Consider the following 22,366-nt stretch of genomic DNA (forward strand, 5'->3'; position numbering starts at 1 on the left):
TTTCTGGAAACACAGCATACTGTGTTTAATTGTGGAAGGAAGTGGGATTGTTCTCATGACGTAATTAAGAGTTTTAATTAAACCATGAATATTTTTCTGCTGAAACTTCATTTCTCCCATCCTGATGTAACAGTCACATAAACACTACGTGAGTATGGAAATGAGGCTCGAGGTGGATAACAACGTTATGCTCACAGTATAGATCACACATAAACAGACAGTAGCATTCAATGTTTGTGTTAATTTTATATATTATTGTCTACATCACATAACATAGCATGTTATTTAAGTTTATGTTTATAAGCAAAATATATATTAAGTCATACATAATTAATTATTATCAAACAATTATATAATAAACAATGAAACAATTGTACATAGCCTGTATTTTAGGTTTAAATTTATATACAATATACATTTTCAGTATAAATCAAATATCTTATGTACAATTATACTTTAATTACCGAATACAAATTCATACATTTCCTATGTTTATTTAAATTGGATTATTAAGTGAGATCTAGAGTTCAGGATCTCTAGTCTACCCAGAACAAAAGTGTGTCTTTAAATGTCCTGACCGACTGAAGCTCTTCCCACACTGGTCACAGTGGTACGGCTTCTCTCTTGAGTGAACACGCTGGTGTTTCTTTAAATTTCCTGACTGACTGAAGCTCTTCCCACACTGGTCACAGTGGTACGGCTTCTCTCCTGGGTGAACACGCTGGTGTCTCTCTAAGTCTCCTGACAGACTGAAGCTCTTCCCACACTGGTCACAGTGGTACGGCTTCTCCCCTGAGTGAACACGCTGGTGTATCTTTAAGGTTTCTGACCGACTGAAGCTCTTCCCACACTGGTCACAGTGGTACGGCTTCTCTCCTGAGTGAACACGCTGGTGTATCTCTAAGGTTTCTGACCGACTGAAGCTTTTCCCACACTGGTCACAGTGGTACGGCTTCTCTCCTGAGTGAACACGCTGGTGTATCTTTAAATGTGCTGACCGACTGAAGATCTTCCCACACTGGTCACAGTGGTACGGCTTCTCTCCTGAGTGAACACGCTGGTGTATCTTTAAATGTGCTGACTGACTGAAGCTCTTCCTACACTGGTCACAGTGGTGATGTCTGGCCTTTTCCTTGTCCATGCTTCCCTGGGTGGGGACCCGGGGGGAGGGAGGAGGTGGTGTTGGGGCGTGGTCGAGAGGAGGACAAAGTCTCTGGTCTGATCTCTCCACTCCTCAGCAGAGAGACGTACAGGTCATGGTGGCACCTCTTGATGTGCTTGTGGAGGTAGATCTGGGCAGTGAAGGAGAGAGGACACTGGGAGAAATAGAACACCGGAGTCTGGGACAACTCTATCCTTGGTCCTGGAAAAGAGAGAGCAAAAAAATAAATGTAATACAATTAAATACAAACAGCATCGTTTTAAAATGACAACCTTTGGTAAGGGAAAGGGTTAACAGGTTGCAATCCTGGTCTGTGGGTTTAATGTTCGTTAGAGGTGGTAATGAAAGAGAGACAAATGTACTATTGACATTAAAATCAATGGTCTTGTATATCAGTCTTCTACCATACGAATGCAGTTAAGGTCAATAAAATTGTAGGTTAAGAACATCTCCAGTCAGTGATTTGTGTGGCTCAATGTTACAAGCCCTTCCAATCTTCCTATAGAGAGGGAAATGTAAATGAGAAGGGAGGAGAGAAATTATGGAGGAGAGGGAAGCGGAGGGGGAAGAGGAGAGAGGAGGAGACGTAAGAGGAGAAAAGACAGAGGAGACATAAGAAGAGAGAAGATATGTCAGGAGGAAAGGAAAGAGGAGGAAAGGAGAGGAGGACACTAAGAGGAGGTACCTCTGGTGGAGCTCTTGTTGTCCCAGAGGTAGTCAAAGGAGATGCCCAACTCTCTGGAGTACTCCTCTCCGTACCAGACCAGCAGCTCCTCCCCTGGGGCCAGCGGCCGGCAGCAGCGGTACAGGATGGCTCCTCGGTGCTGAAAGGTCACCAGGTTCTGTTCCTCCTCATTACGCGCACAGTTCACATACCTGGGGGGAGGAGGGGAGATGGGGTGGAGGGAGATGAGAAGGTTAAGGGGGATCAGAACATGAAAGGTTTAAACGAAGAGAAGTTGAAGGAGTTAGGAGAGTGAGATCAGTCAAACTGAGTCAGGGTGTTTTGTCGTCACCTCATCCAGTTGGAGTGAAACTCTCTCTTGGCATCAATGTACTCGTCACAGTGTCTGCTCTTGTAAATCTGGAAATGCACACACACACACACACACTGTTTGTGCTGTCTTAAAACCCATAGATACATGGTTTTAAAACATACACTCATACATTTGGGGAACTTTCTGTCAGGGAAACTTTCTGCTTCACACAAGGGATGCATGAAAAGCTTTTTCAGTAAAAACTATTATTTCTGATCTTGGTTGCTTAACTTGGTCGTCAGTTCTGCTGCTGGAGTTTAAGGCTATCCACAAGAAAAAGTCTGCCTATCTACCGCTACTAGCTAGCTCGCTACCCCTTCCCTTGTAAGTCTACGTTACTATAGCCAGTCATAAATTATAGTCTAACTAGCCAACATATGTATCACAACCGGCACGGCACCAGCCACAGTTAATTCATGTATTGTGAGTAGCCAAATTATCTATAAAGCTACAGTAGTGACACTGGACAGTTAACGCTAATTTTGTTAAATAGCGTTACAGCAGCTAGCATATTAGCACCGTCGACTGGTAAACTTTATCTAACATGACAATGCAAGATTCACTTCTCAACAGACGAATTTGTATAATTTGAATAACATATTATTAACGTTAAGTAACGCTACTTTACGTGCGACTAAACTTGATGAAAGCAGCTAAATGTAAAAAGTTACCTTCGGATAACTTCCTTCAGTCCTGAGATGAAATCAGTCTGAAGAAAATTACCCTCGGACCTTGAGACTACCTTTACTGGCGCCAAACTGCAACGGCGGGAAGTCTCAGAGCCGTAGCAAATCTTTTTTTGTATTGATCACCACCAGGTATGTTTTATTAATGTAGGTTGAACAATCCAGGTAGGAAAAAACAAAATAAATCTTTCTTGCCTGAGTGACAGCTTAATGACAGTTGATTGACAGTTGAATGGACCTTGAATGAATGACTGAATCTCTGCCCCTTATGGTGACATTTGTTTGCACCTAGTCTTTTACTGTAAGATGTCAACAAGATTCAACAAGACATTTTCACCTGGCTATATTCAATGCAATTTTATGCAATTATTCATGCAAATTCGCAAATTTGCACCCTTTGCCCATGTTAGCAAACCATTTAAAAAAACTTGTAATACATTTTTTGTATGTCTTGTAATCAACTCAGTAATTATAATGGTGATATCTGAAGGTAAAAAAATGTTACCCCCAGAGGGGTTACACATTATATCAGGCTGTTTTTTAACCTGATATAATGTGTATCCCCACTGTAGCTTTTGCTGTCTACCATACGAGTTAAAGAGGGGATACACATCAGGCAGTTTTTTCTGTGTTCTTTGGCACTTCATCCAAAGCGATGTACAAAGGGATTTGAACCTGCAACTGCTTCACCTGTAGTCAAATGCTCTAACCACTGAGCTAAATGCCCATGAGCCTTCATTTTGAGAAGTAGAAAAATAAATGTATAAATCACTTTGGGTGTGGAAACAATCGGTGGATATATTTTATTTCAGAGTGTACATTTACTTAAAATGCCGTCACACAAAAATATTCAACACATAACCAACCATACATTCGGTCACCTAAACAAGCAAAATATCATAAATATGATTGCAAACACAGTTTCAACAGGCAGAAGTGCAAATGGCCAAGAGATGTAATAGGCTGGGAAACAGGCCTAAAACAGTCTTCAAGTCAGAATCTACAGCAGTCAGGAAAGATTCAAAAGGTAGCAGACAGAATATTCAACATGTTGACTGTGTTTAGGTAATGTATCAACAGAATAAAAAGATAGTTCGGACCCTTAACTTTCTACAGTACTGAACTGTTCTGAAAATCCAACACAAGCTGCATCAATTTACAGATGAACAACCAAGGTGAAAGATATTCAGGGCTGGCCTTGAAATGAGATGAACATGTTGATAGAAATTAAAAAAAAAGAATCAAATTTAAGAATTAAAGCAAGCAGTGTGAAATGAGAACTAGAGTTGCCCTTTAGGGTGGACCTTTTAAGTTCACGAAGGACGTCATCATTTCAAAAAATTATTTCAAAGACTAACAACGAAAACTCACGTTTCACAGACTGTGAAGAAAGGGAATGATTTTCTAAATGTTTTAGTTACTGAATTATTTATTTTGATCATTATTATTTATAAGATCCAGAAATCTAGGCCAGCCTTCCTCAACCCTGATTCTCGTGACCCCCTGCCCCGCATGTCCTAGATGTTGCGTTGGAGTAGGGAAACCTCTAGAACATGCAGGGCAGGGGTCCCTGAGGACCAGGGTTGAGAGAGGATGCTCTAGAAGGTTCTCCAGGGATCGTGACTCCTGGTCCAAGGTGCTGCATTCAGGTTATCCTTGGCTAGACTCTAAACCAAGACATGCACATAACACGTTTGACATTGAATACACAATTAATCACTGGAAGGAAAGCCAAAAGCCCCAAAAGTCACCAATAAATGAAGTGGTGAATAAAGCTTGCATCATTATTAAAACTAATCATTCAGAATAAAAAATAAATAAAATAAAACACTTCGGAAAATGTGATTGCGGAAATACAGTAGCACATACAACCTAACTCTCAAACAAAACTAGTTTCCCCCACTCCCCTCTCTTTATGAGGTTGGTAACAAATCCAAACAGATCATCAGGCGTATCTAAAACGTCAGGAAAAGCTCCTCTAACACCACAGTACTGGTCCTAGCAGGTCAACTGTGACCATAACATGATCCTTTATCTCAACAAGTAGAACCATGAGAAAACATTATTATTATTATTATTACTAATAATAATCCAAATAACAATAATACGTATTACTAATACTAATACTTTATAATAATAATAAGGCTTGAGAAAATATCTATAGTGCATTCTCCTGGTACCTAAACAACTCCAGATTTGAGTTTCAAAGCAGAAAACCTGTTCAGTACCAGCAAAGTTTGGCACTATAGCCTAACAAACTCTCCAAGCTCTCCTATCCAGCCCCTGCTCCAACCTCAATACAGGAAGAAAGAGAAACCTAACCAAACACGCAAATATCTTAACTTTAAAGTAACTTAGTACATAAATATGTACAAGTAGACATTGGATAACACAGACGCTTGTGCGTGGAATCGTTGGGGATTCACCGTGGCAACCAGGTCGGTCCCTCTTCAGTATGATCACAGAAAAAATTAAATACAACTAAATAAACTTTTGAGAAATGAGGGTTTGTGTGTCTACAACTGTACCGTACTGTTGACCATGAACTGAATCAACTATGGGCTGTTTTGTTTGGTAGGTTTTAGTGTGTGCCTGTGTTGGTGGAGTGGGGGGGGTCATGTACAATTACAAAAGAAAGTAATTTTATTCACCTGGTGGCTTTGGTTCACATTTGGACTGGATTCAAGTAACCATCCTGAGTCTCTCACACAGCACCCACAAACACGCTTGCCCTAAAAGCACAAGGACATCCAATAGGCCCAAAGACACTTGATTCTCAACATTTAAACCTTTTTTTTTTTTTTTTTTTACTTTCCATGCAGTGCAGCTAAAACTACAATCAGCTGTTGTGTTTAATTCATTTAATTTCAAATCTCATGAGTAGTTCCCAGGTCCATGTTTCTCAGCTTCAACCCCCCCCCCCCCCCCCCCCCCCCCCCTCCCCTTCCTACCATCCTTTACACTGGCAGGCAGCTCTACCTAGCCAATCACATGTGGTTTGGCCCTTCTGGGCTTCCATACTCCGCTTCAACCTTCAGCTGCCTGGAGTTCAGCGGCATGAAGGGCTATTGCGCGCAAAGTGTAACAGACGCTGTAAAAGTCGTACAAAAAGATAATAAATTGAAATGGTAACAATAAACTGAAATAGCACGTGGCTTTTGTGCAACTTTGGGATGGACTGTGAACGTCAGGACACTCACAATCACACACAACACACACACTCAAGTCCACTTCCTGGATTGATCGTTTCCTGTTTTCCGACTATAAGGGCATCTTCTTCAGCTGTTCAAAGGTGATGAAGAACTGAGGGGGCGGGGTTAAGGACCGCACATTCCTGCTCAACTTGAAATCTTGTTTTCAATTAACAGTGTACGGTAGATTTGCCAAAAAAGCCACTCTGTAACTAACTCAGTCAGTCATTGCAACACTACACCATAAGGTTTAGTAATCCGACCCTGTTCCCAGAACTAGACTAAACCTGCTTAAGAATTTCCTTCAACATGCTTATTAATTCCAGAGCCCCTCTCCTCGTTTCATAAACCATTCCAAAAGAAGCAAGCCCGATATTTAGTGTTCTCACTGGCTGATGGGAAGGGTTAGGTTTGCTTATTAAACTGCTCCACAATAAGTAACCAGAATAACCCTGATTAAACCCTGACCCAGACTAACCCTCATTAAGAATCTCCTTCCATGATGTTTTCAGTGGAAGTCAAGCTCACCAAGGTTGACAAATCCCCCCCTCCCTCTCCTCCTCATGTCGCTTCAGATAAAAACGTGTCAGTTAATGATTTTACATAACGATCTAGGCAGCTGTGAAGGATACGATGATGTTCCATGGCCCTAGTCTGAGCCAGTTGGGCCAGAAGCCCTTGTAGAGGGCGAAGAAGCCCTCGTTCTTCCAGGTCTGCATCAGGCCGTCCAGGGTGCCCTTGTACATGGGGCCGCCTGACAGCACGCGCTGGTTCATCATCCTGGTCCGGACCACGTCCACCGGGTTGGAGGCTAGCGCCCCCGCCAGGCCACACGTGAAACTGGAGCTGAGGAGACAGACAGGCAGAGAGACAGGCAAACAGGGACAGACAGACAGGGACAGACAAGCAGAGACAGACAGACAGGCAGAGAGACAGGCAGACAGGGACAGACAGACAGGCAGAGAGACAGACAGACAGGGACAGACAGACAGGCAGAGAGACAGGCAGACAGGGACAGGCAGAGACAGACAGACAGGGACAGACAGACAGGCAGAGAGACAGGCAGACAGGGACAGGCAGAGACAGACAGAGAGACAGGCAGGCAGACAGACAGGCAGAGACAAACAGACAGACCGACAGACAGAGAGAGATATTGAGACAGAGAGACAACAGAGACACACAAACAAACACACAAGGTGAACATCAAAAACAGTCCTGTCATACACCCCAGGCCTCCTTACAGCCTTCTTAGCAGTACTACTTTGTCACACGTGCTCTCTTTCCTGAACACCTACACGAAATGTGTCAGTATATTGTCTCCCATGGTGCCCGAGCGAATCAGATGCTTCTTGGTGATGTCATAGACAGGAAGCTCCACCCCCACCACGATGGCCGCCCGCTGGGCTGTGGGGATGACACCCTGGGGGGGAGCAGAGCGCAGTCAGACACACACATGCTCTCACACACACGTGCTCTCACACACACACACACACACACACAGACAGACAGACAGGCATACTCACCCTCCAGAGTCCCCTGGTCCCTTCATTCTGGTAGATGCTGATGAAGTTGGACATCATGCTGCCCTGTAACAGACTGCCCTGGGCCTGCATCCTGATCTGAACACACAGGGGACACTCTGGTCGTCATCATCATCAGTCCAGTTTCCACTCCGGCCACATCCTCACACGTTAAAGCATTTCTAGAGGTGAGTCTGTACAGGTGTGAGTCTGTACAGGTGTGAGTCTGTACAGGTGTGAGTCTGTACAGGTGTGTGTGTGTGTGTGTGTAGCAGAAGGAACAGCGTACCTTGAGGACGTCAGTGGGGTTGGCCAGCGAGGAGGACAGTACTCCTGACACCACACCACAGAACACGTTGATCACCATGGTTTCATCTGTCACACACACACAGTTAGCCCACACCCAAAACAATGTTTTCCCTACGCAGACATGAGGACACAGAAAGAAAGAGAAAGCTCTGAAAAAAGACGGCCATGAAACAAGAGACTCCCAATAAAAGAACGTTCTGTGAATCATCCATCAATTACAAAACTTCTAATCCACGTTAGACGTGCGCATGCAGAGATCAGGACGTAGGAGAGAGTGACACAGGAAAGGCACAACACTGTTCCCAACCTCTTTGTCAGAAGTTAAACAGCCGCCAGGTTAGTCGTGGTTCTTTATCCAAGTCTAACCAAGCCCAAACTCAGCCCAAGATCTAACACTAGAGTACGAGAGGACGCAGGGCTTGCCAGCGATTTCCTGGACAGATTCTCATTTATTAGCGATTAGCGAGCTATCACTTAGGGGGTTAGGGCGTTATTATTGTTTTGATCATATGTATATTAATCACTATATTACCGGTAAGAATCTAGAGTGGAAGAAAGTGTTTGTGACACAGGAAGTAAAAAAATAAATAAGGGAATCAGAGTTTAGAACGATAGTTACAGTGGCGCTGTATCAATGTGACCATTAGTTAGCGTGCTCCTCGCCCCCATCGTTTTGGTGGAAGGACGTGGGTTCCTCTGGGTGCCCCATAAAACACCAGGCCACCCCAAACGCCTGTATCAAAACAAGCATTCACAACACACGTGCGGCACAGCCAGGCAATAGCACAAGGAGATGATGATGATGGGATGTGATGGGGGGGTGAACCCTTCCAGGACAATACTAAGATGCTATTTATAGCTCTGCTGTCCACTTCCTGGTTGTGTGACAAGGGCTCGGTATAGTTTGAAAGAAGGCCGTCGTCGTGTGCCATTGTAAATACTTTGTGGGAGTAGATGGGGAGAGTTAAACGGAGAGAGATTAGGTGTGAGAGAGGGGTTAGAATAGGAGATAAACAGAGATTGAGAGAGACAGAGACAGAGAGACAGAGAGAGAGAGAGAGAGAGAGAGAGAGAGAGAGAGAGAGAAATTAGTAGACTAATTTCTTTATCCAGGAGATGGAAGCCTATCTGACACCAGGTGGTTTAGCAGGTAATCTAACCCAAACACATGTACAGGAGCAATCAGGCTCCTTCCCCCTCTCATCTCCTCTACCTCTACCCCCCCCCCCCACCTCCTAAAAATGTCTGGCATTTGGCAGAGAACGCGTCAGAATGCGTGACGTCACAATGTGTGGAGGGTAGGTAGGTAGGCGAGGGGGAAACCACCTTCTGGCCGGCTGACGAAAAGCCCCTTGAGGGTGTTGTAGGTGCCGATCTTGATGGTGCCATAGGAGGCCTGTCTCAGCAGCGCTGGAGAGATCCTGTACAAAGGATGGACAGCCGGAGAGGGAGAGAGATGTTTACAGACAGGCTACAGACAGGAGCTGTATCTCTCAAGTCTCAGATTGAAATAGTGGAAAGGCTAACTCAACCGGTTATCCCCTCCCGCTCCCATGCAAATCCAACAGACACACACAACCTAGTCCTGGGGAGGCATTTCCTCTTTCACTCACGCTGAGCCAGTCAGGCCCAGGTACAGTTCAGCAGAATACTATACAGGCTCTCTGGTCTTTTTTGCCCATTCTTAAGCTCTTTCCTTGTGAGTTGTCTCACACAGGGCTGGTTATGAATGAGATAATAGTATGGAGGCTGTGTGTGTGTGTGTGTGTGTGTGTGTGTGTGTGTGTGTGTGTGTATGTATATATATATATATATATATATATATATATATATATATATATATATTCCATTTATCAGGTTCTTAAAAAGCATCTACTAAATTAAATCATAGTAATTTAAAGAGGTGGTCTGTTCTCACCCAGAGTACAAGGCCTTAATGCCCTCCTCCTTGCCGATCCTGAAGAGGGCGTGGAACATGCCCCGGTAACGCACTTCCATGTACTGAGACTGCCCCTGCACCTGCAACCGCGTCTTCGTGAGGTCTATGGGGAACGTACCTGTGGAACCCAAACAGACGCTTAGAGACACAGCTCGTGCGACAGTATAGAGTACTCTAGAGGGAGTGTCACGTTTTAATTAACAGTCTCCGACTCTGGAAGTGTGAGTAGTTAGCAACGAGTAGTTGTGAGATATAGAGGTAAATTAATAATGATAATTGCAATGAATAGTCAGGTTCTCCAGCATAGCTGAGATATGGGTTTCTGTTGAAGGGCGTTCCAAACATTAGCATGTTCAAGGAATATGCTAACCGGGAAAGAGCATTATTAATAGATGCATCTTTTGATGCATCGAAATCACTTCACAGATGTAGACACCGCACATCTCCCAGTTCGTCCACCGATAGTTTATTAACGTCTCTATTCAAGTTATTCAATTGAGGAGAAAGAAAATAGTGATAAACAAACTATGCAAATGTTCCTAGTCGGTACATCCATCTGTAAGGTAAGCTGCATCACGTACCGAATTCTGCGACAATTGAGGCCATCCCTCCGTAGATGAAAGGTTTCCAGTTTAGATTGGCCATTTCTGTAGTGGCCGCTTCAACTTGGTGCAGTCCTGCTAAAAACAATAGCAAGCCACCAAGATACAAATATACAAACTGTTGTAATCGCACATAATATAACATTGCGCTGATGACTATGGGATCACTTGCAAACGAGCGGATAGTACAGCATCACAGAGCGGACCACTGCGCCGGAAAGAGAAGCAAGTGTCAAATATTCATGAACGAGCCATCGCTCGTCTACAGCTTTTCTATTGGCTGCAATTTCAGTCCATCAATTATTTACAAAACGTAATTGGTTGACACGGCTTGATTCACGCCTGCATCGCTATGTAAAGACAAATGTGAGCGTAAATGTCGCTCGATATTTTTTTATATTCTACAAACAAAGTAATCTTATGGGCTAGATTATTAAAACATCTTGAATTGATGAACAGACCATCTCCTCCAAATGTAAATAAAAAGGACAGGGTTGTTTAAAGAGGTCCTTTATTGTGAGGCTAGCAACAGCTTGGTATTACGTTCGCTCTCACAAACAGATGGCTGGCTAGCTAGCTAGTACAACAAGCTGTAAGTTCTAGAAATGATTCGACCAGGTGGAATCTTGTAATTTAGCAGTTTAATGTCCCAAAATGACACATACCTGTAGAGTATCCCTGTCAAGTCCAAGTTGTTCACTGTTACTTGATTATAGACTCCATGACTTTCACGACAAGGAGAGGAAACTCATGACATCCAGAGCCTTGCTAAAAGTTGACCGGCGGCAGCTTTCCATTTCTAATGCAAGTCAAGAGCTCGTTCACGCGGTAGCCTGGATACAGGAACTCTGCCGAACAGACCGGAAGAGGTCCAAACCTTCAGCATTAAGTGTAGGTCACCCAATTGACCACCTTTTCAAAGTCAATTATTTGACCCTGTCTGAATCCATTCAAGAGAATGTTGTTTAGTGAAACATATGTGCGTGAGAATAGCAATACAGGCTGCATTAATATACGATTTTAAGTCAAATTCAAGCTATCGCAAAACAACAGAAAGAAAATATTTGTTATAATTTAGTTAGAAATTGTTTATTTAAAGTTTTACAGTTCAACACAATATAACATTTAATACGAATTGAAAATTAATGTGACGTATCCTGCAATAATTTGCTAAAGAAATGTCATGTCAAGGTGTTAAACATAGATATATAAAGCCTTTATATATATATCTATGGTGTTAAATGTATAGACCTATAGGCTAAGTCAATTTTCAAGAGGAAGGCACCACAACTGATCATTCAATGTTACTTAAGTTGGGATCACCTTTTAATTCAGCAAAAATAATGTGCTTGCATTGAAATCTCCTCCACACAAAAAGTACACTCCTGTGCAATACCAACTAAGCTGGCGCTTAGCTAAGCGAAAGACCAGTAACGGGCCGTTGTCCCCATGGCAACAACATCTTCCTCGCTGAAATAGAGCAGTCAGCCGTCGTACGAAGAGGATCACAAACGAAAGCCGAAACACAGTTGAAACGAGGGTGTTTGCAGTCATGCCAACTCGTCCTCATCCTGCAGCCCACGAAAGCTTCCTCACAACCTAATCGCATCAGAGTAAAAAAAAATTAGTATAAAAAATATGAAATCGCTGTTTCCTATGCAGAAGATCAGCTTGCAAGCCGAACGGGGGCAAATACCATGTTTAGATGATCAAGAATTGTCCACAATCCATGACTAAAGGACACTGTTCTCTTCTTCTGGTTAGGACAGATAAGGACGTGTATCTCATCTCTGGAGAACCAGGGCAGGCCAGACTAGAGTCCCAGATTGGGTGCTGGTTAGGGGGCAGGAGGCTTAGTGTCACAGGGTAGTGCGCAACAATCTCATAACACGCTGGTACAGTTGCTGGACCACTGTCAACAGGTTCCTGGTCGGACACGAAAGCACAAAGGGGATTGGTCAGTGAGTGGTGCCAAACACAATAAATGGTTAAACTCAAAGCATACCTTGACACACAGTTCAGTACTATAATTTTATTGAATTACTCCAACCTCTAAACACAAGTTGACCTACCCTAATAATAGAAAATCTGTTGTCATCTATCAATAATAATATGATACACCAATACAGATAATATACACACACAGTCATTGACACACAACATTCACACAAACACACACACACACGTACACCTGTACCCTCCCCTCACACACACAGACACTCACACACACACACACTCACCGGGCTCCTACGGAAACACAGTTGTTGCGGTTGGGGTTGAGGCAGAACAGCGAGGCAACGCAATAAACGCAACACAAGAACATGGATAGCAGTCGCCTCTTTAAAGACATCTTCAGAGCACTGTCCTGTAGAATCTCAAAGCAGCTTGGTAGGTCAAACCAGGTAGTTCTAAATTTTTCGACGTATACAGCACCTTTCGAGACGTTTCTAAGCAGGCGAAGGCGGTGTATGAAAGGAACCTGGTCCAAGTTGGTGAGGACTGGGCAGAGGTTGGAGTACACAGGGTGAGAATGCATACCAACGCTGGCCGGTGGGCACAGTAACTGCTGACCCACAGTCGTGTTTTCAATGGCACTGAAACGTCTAGCAGGGAGGAACAATAGTCCCACATTGTATGTCTGTGGGAGCCGAAGGTTTTGTTTGTGGTGTTTCTCCGCGCGATGAAAAGAGTATCTTTCGTCCCAACACATGGCTCTATGTGGAAAGACAACAGTCCATCAACCTGGCGATGAAGGTCTGATTTGGTTGTGGACTGCTGTGATGTGCCTGAGACAATGTTAAAAAGTGTTTTTAACTAATTGTCAGGTGGCTCCAGTCAGTATAAGGAGCATAGACTCAGTTTAACACATTTCATGTATGCTTGTCTCCATGAGGAAACTGGCTTGATGGTGTTATTTAACCCAGTAGTTTTTATTTATGCCCCTGTCAGTCTCAGTGTCATTTCCCCCACATAAAGCGGACGTAGTTGAGTAAACAAATACAAAAGGAGACATGCAGTGAGATTCCGGACCCCTCTCTGGGAAATTAGGACATGCGTGAGTTAGACTCTCACACACACACACACATGTTTTCACTCAATTTCCCTCGCTCACTTTCTCTCACACACACACACAAGCATATATTCTAACTCTCACAGACACATTGTTTGTTTGGGTAAGTCCTTACACACACAGAGAGAGGGAAGAGAGAGAGACATAGAGATAGCATACTCTGTCTGTACTCATATCTATTTTACTGTCTGTGGTACATTTCTTTACAGATCCACATTTGACAGACCACAGGCAGACAGAGTGAATGGGCCCCAAGAAAAATCTGTTAAGGAGTCCAGTTGATAGGTAATCGACTAGCCGGACTGTTCCCCGGACTCCGTGTGTGGGGACTTGTACAATGTTGGAACACAGCTTGTGAACTTGACACTGGTGTCTGTCTTTATTCATTCATTTAAAACAATATACTGAACCAATCCCCCCCCCCCCCCCCAGGACCCTCCCTCCCAAATTAAGACAAAGTGATCCCACTGATCGCTGCCTTTATCAGGCAGACACAGGTGGCATCAAAAATCCCATTCAGTGCAATCCGGTTTGCCGTCAGAGTGCCGGGGCTGTTTATACTGCATGTGGTGTCATTACCCTCTGGTCTGGAGTGTATCCTTGTGGAAAATGGCTCCATCACGCCGGATGTCTGCACTGGGGGCTCTTAGACGGAGTTGGGAAGGCAGCCAGCCCGGCAGCTTGCAGCAGGCTGGACAAGGGTCAGCCAGAGCGGCGACAGCTGTACACGAGAACAGCAGACGACGAGGGGAAGATACTTTGCCCCCTTTCTCTCTCCGCGAGAGCCCGGGAGAAGCCACGTATACCTGCCGACGGCGATAAGGCACAGGCTGGCGGGAGACCTTCCGTCCCTTTTCCCCAGAGCAGCAAGACACGGGGAGTTTCGCCCCCTCGATCAAGAGCTTTTCCTAAACAGAGGATTCAGGAGGAGATTTGAGGGAGTTGAGCAACATGGGAGGAGAGATATGGGGAGGTGGATTTACGCCGGTCTGAGGTCCGCATACACGTTTGTCGGCGGTGAACGTAAGCTTCGCACAATAGGAACTAGAGGAAGAAACCGCTTCGGAGTTAAGGACCGGAAGAAGACTCAATGGCTCCTTATAACACGTCCAGTTGGAGGAGGGACCCGTCCATCAACCTCAGCACGTTCCTGCACCCGGCGGTGCGACCCTGGGACCTGGGCCTGAAGCCACACGTGACCGGCTGGATCCTGAGCGTGGCAGCCTGCCTGATCATCTCCACCAACCTACTGGTGGCGGTTGCTCTCCTCCAGCTGATCCGAAGGAGGGGAAGTCAGAGTTGGTGCTTTGTTTTAAACCTCGCCCTTGCCGACACGCTGGTCGGCCTGGCCATCACCGGCATCGCCAGCGACGACTTTAGCTACGACGCCGCGGCCGAGCCCAGCCGTTTCCGCGGCGACGCGGGGAGCAGCGGCGTGCCCTCCGCCCGCAAGTGCCTGTTCCGCATGGGGTTCGTCATCGCGCCGTCAACGGCCTCCATTTTGTCCATGTTCCTCATCTCGCTGGACCGCTACGTGGCCATCAAGTTGCCCCTGCGTTACTCACGCCTGACGGGGAAGTGGACGGTGGCTGGGTCTCTGGTGGTGCTCTGGGTGATGTCACTCACCTTCGCAATACTGCCAGGTGGGGTCACCATGTCACCATGTTGCTCTTGTCCTTAACCATTAGCGGTTAGTTTATAGATGACAGATAAGGCACCCGTTTTATTTGAGTTGAGCTTGACAAAGATGGCTTTTGTAGAGATTCCATTGTTACTCCTAAACTTGGTAACTCATAAGGGTAGCAAGGTAGAGGTAGTTCATTTAAAACTCTTTAAAAAAAAGAACTGACATCGAATTCAATCGAAAAACAATCACGGTTTCATGGATTTTTTGCGACTGTTTGCCACCATGTCATTAACCGTTCCTTTTCACTTGTGTCAACAGGGGTGGTGAAGGGGCTCCAGCAGGAATCCTACGGTGGCTTCTGCACGTTCTTCTCCGTCATCCGCCCCGGCGGAATCATGGTCGTGTTCTGCACCACGTTCTTCCCTTTACTGTCCGTGTTTCTCTTCTTCTACCTGGACATCCTGAAGATCGCCTGCTTCCACCAGAAGCAAATACGACAGGCCAGGCAAGCGGGCTCCAGGCTGCCCCAGGGAAGCTATCGATACTGGGGCCACGTCAAGGCCCTGAGAACCGTGGCTCTGCTGGTGGGGTGCTTCACCCTATCCTGGTGCCCCTTTTTTGTGGTGTGTGCGGTTCAGTTTCTGTGCGAGGACTGCAAGCTGCTGAGGTTTCTGGAAAACGATCTGTGGTTGCTGGGACTGTCTAACTCTCTCATCAACCCTTTGGTGTATGCGTGCTGGCAGAGGGAGGTCAGGTTGCAACTGGGGTCTTTCTTTTGCAAAAGCAGACGCCTGCTGTTGCACATGGGTGCCTCGGATGCATCAGAGAGGTTTCACACACAGCGACACCTGCCCACGCAGATGACTATCACAGGAAGTGAACCTCTGGAACACACCTTTCTGCCTCACCTGCCACATCGGGAGACCCAAGCCAGGCCATTGTCCATTTCAACGTCAATGTGAAATCCCTGAAAACGCAGACTGCTTTTCCAATTAAGCTACGTGGTTGTCTATTGGTGACAAAAGTGGTGTGACCTGATAATTGCTGGGGGGAGGGGAGGGGGATTCTTAGATTTTTTTAATTGTGATGTGGGTCCCGTCACAATTGTTGCTAGGCAAACTAAAAACAACTCGATGGGAGAAAAACAAGTGAGTCATAACACTGAGACATTTCAGTGCTCTTCTCCACCTCAGGGGCAGCAGAACAGATGGGTTGTATTTGCGCTTTTTGCTCTGTTTCCTCCGCTGTCCTAATTGATATCATCTCTTCTGAGTGTGCACTTTGTCCTGTCCATTTAGCCTCCATGTTTGTTTCAGTCAGTTGTGTAGCTTCCTTTCCGTGCACCTCCAGTTGAGCTCATCCAAGCTAACTCGACACTAACTGACAAAGTCAAAGTCATATGAGGTCACACCATAGACCTACTCTGTACATTCAGAGATTTAATTACTCGTTATTCTTTAAAGAAACTTAAAGATGAAATGTAAAACAAAAAAACAAAAAAAGTAAAAAGTTGGTTGCGCTTGATTGAGCTTGGACTTGGATTAATTTGCCTCATGGTCTAAGTTTTTGAGAACATGTTTTGACAAGGACTCTATATATTCTGTGGATCTACATTGTGTTCATGGCGTTATCATTGTAAACAATTTCCCACCAAATGATTTAAGACATTTATGGCAATATAAATAGAACTAAATTACTTATGTAAAGTAGAATTGGGGCAATAAACAAGCTTATGTGAGTAGATAAGCGGTTGAATCGTTGTAAAAAAAAAAATTACAAAAAAATTGGAAGCATTAAACACTATTTATGAGGCCATCCTTGTAAAACAGTAGGTAAACAACAGAGTAAATCAAAATGGAAGAAAAAAACGTAATTATGATTAATGCCTTTTTATTATGCCACACACATGAATGTGGCCCAAAACAAATGACAAAAAGTAGTGATTTGATGCGACTGTTGCACCAAACACTGTTATAAACTATGGAATATTGATCTATGGAAGTAAATCAGTGACATAATGTTTTGAATTTTGAAGGCATTGAATACTCAATATTAAAATGTAAACACCAACGAATTTGTTCGTTTTAAATTTACCTCTTTAAAATTGAATTATGAATTTATTTCGGCTAATATTTTTTGTATTCGAATTGTTTAGATTAGAATTTTATTGTTCAAAAAATTCGTTTGTGTTTAAATTTCAATATAAAGTATTTTAAAATTCAAACATGCCACTGATTTGCTTCCGTATGAATCAAAACAACTATGTTATGAGTAGTCTTTTCACACCATATAAAACTTCAACTCCCAGAAACCACTGCGCAAACCTGACCCATCGGATACGGAAATGTGTCCATCTTGTCAGGGCAACGAGCGATAACGTCTGTTTCAAATTCACCATGAAGTAAGTACTTAGATTTGTGCACAAAATGCGGTACATATTTTCCATTGATTGTATTTGCAAGATGATCTTTAATCTCTTGCGCAATATACATAGTACTAGCTAGTGGCTAACATAGCTAGATCTTTTGAAGTGAAGGCTGGGACAGAGCAAAGAGCGAAAGACAGTCAATAACAGTACTGGTAGCATGTGCTACTGCAGCTTGTAAAAAATGTACGTCATGCAGAACTTAATAAAACTATGTAATGCAGCTACGTGACAAAGTAAAATCCAGCAAATGTTTATTACTGTCACATTCAAACTTTTTAGGTCTGATGTTACACAAGCGGATAATTAATTTGATTAGAGTACTGAGGGCAAAAGCCATACTCTGTTAATGATGCGTACAGGATCCTTCAGTTGCTTAAATTCACTGTCTCTCCTCCTTCCTCCAGTCCACTAACCAAGGTGAAGTTGATCAATGAGCTGAATGAGAGAGAAGCGAATTTGGGTATTAAAGAGACGGTGTCCTGGCACTCAGAGTATAAAGACAGCGCCTGGATATTCGTTGGTAAGATGTACTTTTAATTTCATACTGGCCAAGCGGTGGCAGCTATGTTTTGCTGTAAGAAATGTCCTACTGAGTATATAGTCGTAACTTGGTGTTTCTTATTTAACTTTCAGGAGGGTTTCCGTATGAACTCACGGAGGGTGACATCATCTGTGTCTTTTCCCAGTGAGTAGGAGTTTTCAACCCATTGACCTCTGTCTCTGCACCTTTGAAAATACACCCAGGAGTGTAATCCTGTCTTCTGATCTGTGTGTTGCTGACAGATATGGGGAGATGGCCAACATCAACCTGGTACGTGATAAAAAGACAGGCAAATCCAAAGGCTTCTGTTTCATCTGCTATGAGGACCAGAGAAGCACTATCTTGGCTGTTGACAATTTAAACGGGATTAAGGTTAGTCTCTAACTAACCTGCCATTCATTGCACCTTGACATTTGTATTTATTGTCGGTGTCTGTCGACTGAGGCCTAGTAAAATGACTATACTTGTGTTGGTGTTTGTGGTAGTGTTTGGGCTGGAGAACTTAATACGTTAGGACTCACTGGTCTGTGCCTGTCTGTCTGCTTGCTTGTCTGTCCATTCAGATTAAAGGGAGAACCATCCGTGTAGACCATGTGATGAACTACCGCCCCCCCAAAGACAACGAGGACCTCGATGACATCACCAAGCGTCTGAGGGAGGAGGGATGTGCCCCCAAAATGCCGGACCCTTCGTCATCCGAGGAGGAGGAAGAGTACGCCGTCTCTGTGAAGAAGGCCAAGAAAGGTAACAGGAGAGGAGGCGGAGGATTTTATTAAAATACAAAGAGTGTTTTATTTTTGTAACTGTAAAACAGTTGCTCGTCTGACTCCGAGCTGACTCTCCCTCAGATAAGAAAGAGAAGAAGAAGAAAAAGAAAGAGAAGAAGAAAGAGGAGAAGAAAAAGGTCCTGAAGTTGGAGCAGCAGGAGAAGCACCCTCAGGAGTCTGATCCCGTCAGAGTCAAGCAGGAGAAGGAGGACGAGGCCTACGACAAGTACAACCAGCGGGGGGCGCCAGAGCGCCATGGCTCCCAGCTTCGCAGTCCCCGGGACAACGCGGCGTTCCGCCATCGCCACGGAGACCAGCGGGACGGGAACAGAGAGAGGGAGGAGGAGGAGGGGTGGAGAGACGGGGGAGTGGAGAGGAAGTGGGAGGGAGGAGTGAGGAACCGGGACAGCTGGAGAACGGGCAGGGAAGAACGAGAGGAGTTGGACGTTCCGCCGAGAGAAAGCGGCGACCGGGAGAGGGAAAGACCGAGGGAAAGAGATGGCGACATGGATAGAAACAGAGAGAGAGAGAAAGAAAGAGTTAGCGATAGGAGTAGAGGGATGGATCGAGATAGGAGTAGAGAGAGAGACAACGACAGAAATCGAGATAGTGACAGATACAACAAACACAAGGAGGGGGGCAGTCGAGAAGGCGAACACAGGAGACACAGGTGAACCTGTCGCCTAACAAGACTGACCAGGAGACACTGAGGTGAACCTGTCGCCTAACAAGACTGACCTAACTTCAAGTCAAAAGCCCCCTTCTAAGACTCACTCGGCAGCCGACTGAAAGTCAACACTTGCTAAAAATACCAGTCACAGATTCTTTTGTTCGCTTTTTCCTTGTCTCTCTCTGCCGTTTTCTGCTGGCTTTGATAGCCGCCGATATGAAAACCCAGTGTGAAGAGCACGCTGAACTGTCTCTGTTTCCAAGACAACGACTTGAAAGTCACATGCTTCGAGCAGGACCAATGAAAGCTGAGTTTCAATTGGACTTGGCGTTATGTCAGAAATGTGCCTCTAACGCTTTTTTCGTGTAAATAAAAAGTATGTGCTTTTGTAAACAACATTAAGTGAGTGTGACTCGGGGGAAATATTTTAAATTTTATTTTATTTCAGTTGGATTTAAGTGGATACAGAGATTCAAAATAGTAAATATGGGAAGCTCGCTATGCTCCAAAAATAAAGAAGTAACTTTGGGTTAAAAGAAAATAAACACCAGCCAGAGAAACAACATTTACCGTCCAAAAGAACAATACACAATTTATAATTTCAATTAAGAACCAACGAACAGGCTTAATATTTAAGATAAAGAACTGAACAGTGAATCATATGTACAAACTAGATGACACCTGATCAACAGGGTTGCAAGTCAACTGATTTAATCTCCACAATTTGACCTGCAGCATTCTTTTTGAAAAGCGACATTAACAGCGTAGCGTCGCTACGGAAACAAATCCCATGAATAAATTAACATGTCAGACATAAAAGCGGTATAGTAAATACTGTGTATTATTATTAGCCTCGGGGGTACCAAAAACGTTTGAACTTCCGATAAGATGGGTTACGAGTTTGAATGAGACGACCGCTGGCATTTGAACGTGGTAAATGTCACTGGTTGTCCTGTCAAGCCGGAGGGGGGGGGGGGTCCCATCCCACTATGTGGCTGGGTAGGGGTAGCTAGTGGGACTGAAAGGTGAGCTGTCCCTTGTCCCCAGCACCCAATGCTCCCCAATGACCGGTTGGAAAGTATTGTGTGGACCGGCTCTGTTCACTACAGTCAGATAGAAGGACTTGTTAAAATCTCAGGGATAGTCTTTTCAAAAACACGTCCGCCCTCTAAACCACACGGTTTTATGATTACGTTACATTACAAAAATTAAAATAAATCCTCAGACTATCCATTATTTAAACACCGCTGTCAATCACAACCGTTTTCCTTAACATAAATTAGAGATGCATCTGCAACAGTCAGCTCTGATAACAAACTAAGGTCTTCTTCTCTGGATTCAACAAATAGGCTATATGCAGATATGACATTATGGCTTTCAGGCAGTTGACAATAGTTCGCAAAAGACAGTCTTTTTTGTCGTCTGAAAAACGCCCCCGTTTCTGCTGTAGAAACCATCACAGGATCCGGTTTAATTTAATAATTTTCGGTTGGTATAAAAGATAGCCTATTGATTAAATGGTGTCGACCTATGTAACAGGTAGTCATGTGTTTCCACGGGAATTACTGTAGGCCTAGAGTTATGGAATCGGCCTACCTGCTTTGACATAGGCCGACATGACGGGTGTGGAAGAATGTTCACCTGTGTTCCTACTCGGTGTTCTGACAATCAGAGACGTCATACAGAACGGTGATCACTCGATGTGAACACTTATGAGATAAAACATATTATGGGTGTTAGATTTATATTATCAAGTTCAAAAAGGCATTATTCCTGTAAAACTTGGATTATGTGATCTGGACAAGAATATGATGTGTACGCTAGGGTAATGGAGAATATATCAGCTTGCAGCAACACATTAAAATGCTAAAGTAACCTTGACGCCTCTTTACAACGGAGCAACTTAGCACAGACGTTACACAACAACTGAATACATCGACTTTCTCTACAAGTTTTTTTCAACGTTTTTTTTTCTTTCTTTTTTTTGTTTGTAGAAAATATAAGATTAAACATAAAATCTTCAATATTTATAAGAAAGACAGAACGGAGTAGCGAGGTGATGGGTTCGGAGGCAGAGTGGATTGTGGGAAAACAGGGGATTGTGGCTAGAATGCAGGGGCCCAGTGGAACACCAGCGTTCCAACGGGGCAACAGACATGTCCGTTGTTGTCGTCATCAGAGGTATGTTGTCATGGTGATTCGATGGGTTCCTCCATTGGGTCGGTTGGATGGTTTGTTAGATGTAGCATTATGGGATGCCTCCTGAGGCCATTCACTATGGCGATGGGCCATGTCTCTTAAGGGCCTCATAGACTCCAGACTCAGCTAATCCAGAGGTGATTTAGAAGTTACACTCAATATTCCATTACCATCCAAGATGGACACGCCCAATATCCCCAAGATAAGCAGGTTTCCGGGTGAGCGTGGCCCAGCTGTCCTCTGCACACCCTGGGCAGCACCAACACCAGCTGCTGGGGGCGGCGGCAGGTGACCAGAAGGCTTCAACACAAGAGCAGGACGACTGTAGAAGGCTGACCGACCAAGAAGAACCCTCCACATCGGAGTCTTGAGAAGATTCCGGATTCTACGCATCTGATGGAACTGTTTGAGTAGATCTAATGACTCAACTAAAGTACAGTGTGTGTGTGTGTATTTACAACACACACATCTGCCTTTTGCGGAAACAGCTCCACAGTGTTGTTAAAAGGAGTGTTACTTGTTATGAGTCAGCTACCAAACAGAGCTTCACAATCTGCTGACTAACCGTCATATTCACACAAACCCTTCATGTGCACAAGCACACAGCAACACACACAC

The 22,366-nt window shown here is 44.3% G+C and overlaps 5 protein-coding genes across 9 annotated transcripts in view; 2 read left to right on the top strand and 3 right to left on the bottom strand.

The window, feature by feature from the left end:
- Window positions 1–718: 718 nt before the first annotated feature.
- LOC124462176 (histone-lysine N-methyltransferase PRDM9-like) lies at window positions 719–2,198 on the bottom strand. Its single transcript, XM_047013766.1, has 3 exons — window positions 2,179–2,198; window positions 1,848–2,038; window positions 719–1,363 (listed from the first exon to the last, which is right to left on the bottom strand). Exons 1-3 carry the CDS (start codon window positions 2,181–2,183, stop codon window positions 1,107–1,109), a joined length of 453 nt encoding a protein of 150 aa, XP_046869722.1. The 5' UTR covers window positions 2,184–2,198; the 3' UTR covers window positions 719–1,106.
- A 1,459-nt stretch (window positions 2,199–3,657) lies between these two features.
- Window positions 3,658–11,282, bottom strand: slc25a14 (solute carrier family 25 member 14). Of its 4 annotated transcripts, none has more exons than XM_047013762.1 (11): window positions 11,112–11,281; window positions 10,426–10,524; window positions 9,824–9,962; window positions 9,232–9,326; window positions 7,886–7,971; window positions 7,600–7,695; window positions 7,372–7,496; window positions 6,709–6,922; window positions 6,086–6,188; window positions 5,837–5,976; window positions 3,658–5,617 (listed from the first exon to the last, which is right to left on the bottom strand). In XM_047013762.1, the coding sequence occupies exons 2-9, from the start codon at window positions 10,487–10,489 to the stop codon at window positions 6,147–6,149; spliced, it is 861 nt and encodes a 286-aa protein (XP_046869718.1). In that variant the 5' UTR covers window positions 10,490–10,524; window positions 11,112–11,281; the 3' UTR covers window positions 3,658–5,617; window positions 5,837–5,976; window positions 6,086–6,146. The 4 variants fall into 4 exon arrangements, with proteins under 4 accessions (XP_046869718.1, XP_046869716.1, XP_046869717.1 ...); XM_047013760.1 differs by having other exon boundaries at window positions 3,658–4,552; window positions 5,537–5,617; window positions 5,837–6,188; XM_047013761.1 differs by having other exon boundaries at window positions 5,837–6,188; window positions 10,426–10,521; window positions 11,112–11,282.
- Window positions 11,283–14,606: 3,324 nt separating this feature from the next.
- On the top strand, window positions 14,607–16,105 carry LOC124462179 (glucose-dependent insulinotropic receptor). Its single transcript, XM_047013771.1, has 2 exons — window positions 14,607–15,159; window positions 15,462–16,105. Exons 1-2 carry the CDS (start codon window positions 14,607–14,609, stop codon window positions 16,103–16,105), a joined length of 1,197 nt encoding a protein of 398 aa, XP_046869727.1.
- Window positions 16,106–17,482: 1,377 nt separating this feature from the next.
- Window positions 17,483–19,618, top strand: rbmx2 (RNA binding motif protein X-linked 2). The gene is made up of 6 exons (XM_047013729.1): window positions 17,483–17,544; window positions 17,976–18,091; window positions 18,205–18,256; window positions 18,355–18,484; window positions 18,676–18,856; window positions 18,961–19,618. Exons 1-6 carry the CDS (start codon window positions 17,540–17,542, stop codon window positions 19,551–19,553), a joined length of 1,077 nt encoding a protein of 358 aa, XP_046869685.1. The 5' UTR covers window positions 17,483–17,539; the 3' UTR covers window positions 19,554–19,618.
- A 363-nt stretch (window positions 19,619–19,981) lies between these two features.
- The window catches only part of siah2l (seven in absentia homolog 2 (Drosophila)-like), a 17,539-nt gene continuing 15,154 nt past the window's right edge, over window positions 19,982–22,366 (bottom strand). For both annotated transcript variants that reach the window (XM_047013730.1, XM_047013731.1), the window contains exon 2: window positions 19,982–22,366. This exon is cut by the window's right edge and continues 1,567 nt beyond it. The gene's annotated coding sequence lies outside the window, so the exon portion shown is untranslated.

The sequence above is a fragment of the Hypomesus transpacificus genome, unplaced genomic scaffold (genome assembly GCF_021917145.1).
Source record: "Hypomesus transpacificus isolate Combined female unplaced genomic scaffold, fHypTra1 scaffold_201, whole genome shotgun sequence".
In the NCBI taxonomy this organism is placed as follows: domain Eukaryota; kingdom Metazoa; phylum Chordata; class Actinopteri; order Osmeriformes; family Osmeridae; genus Hypomesus; species Hypomesus transpacificus.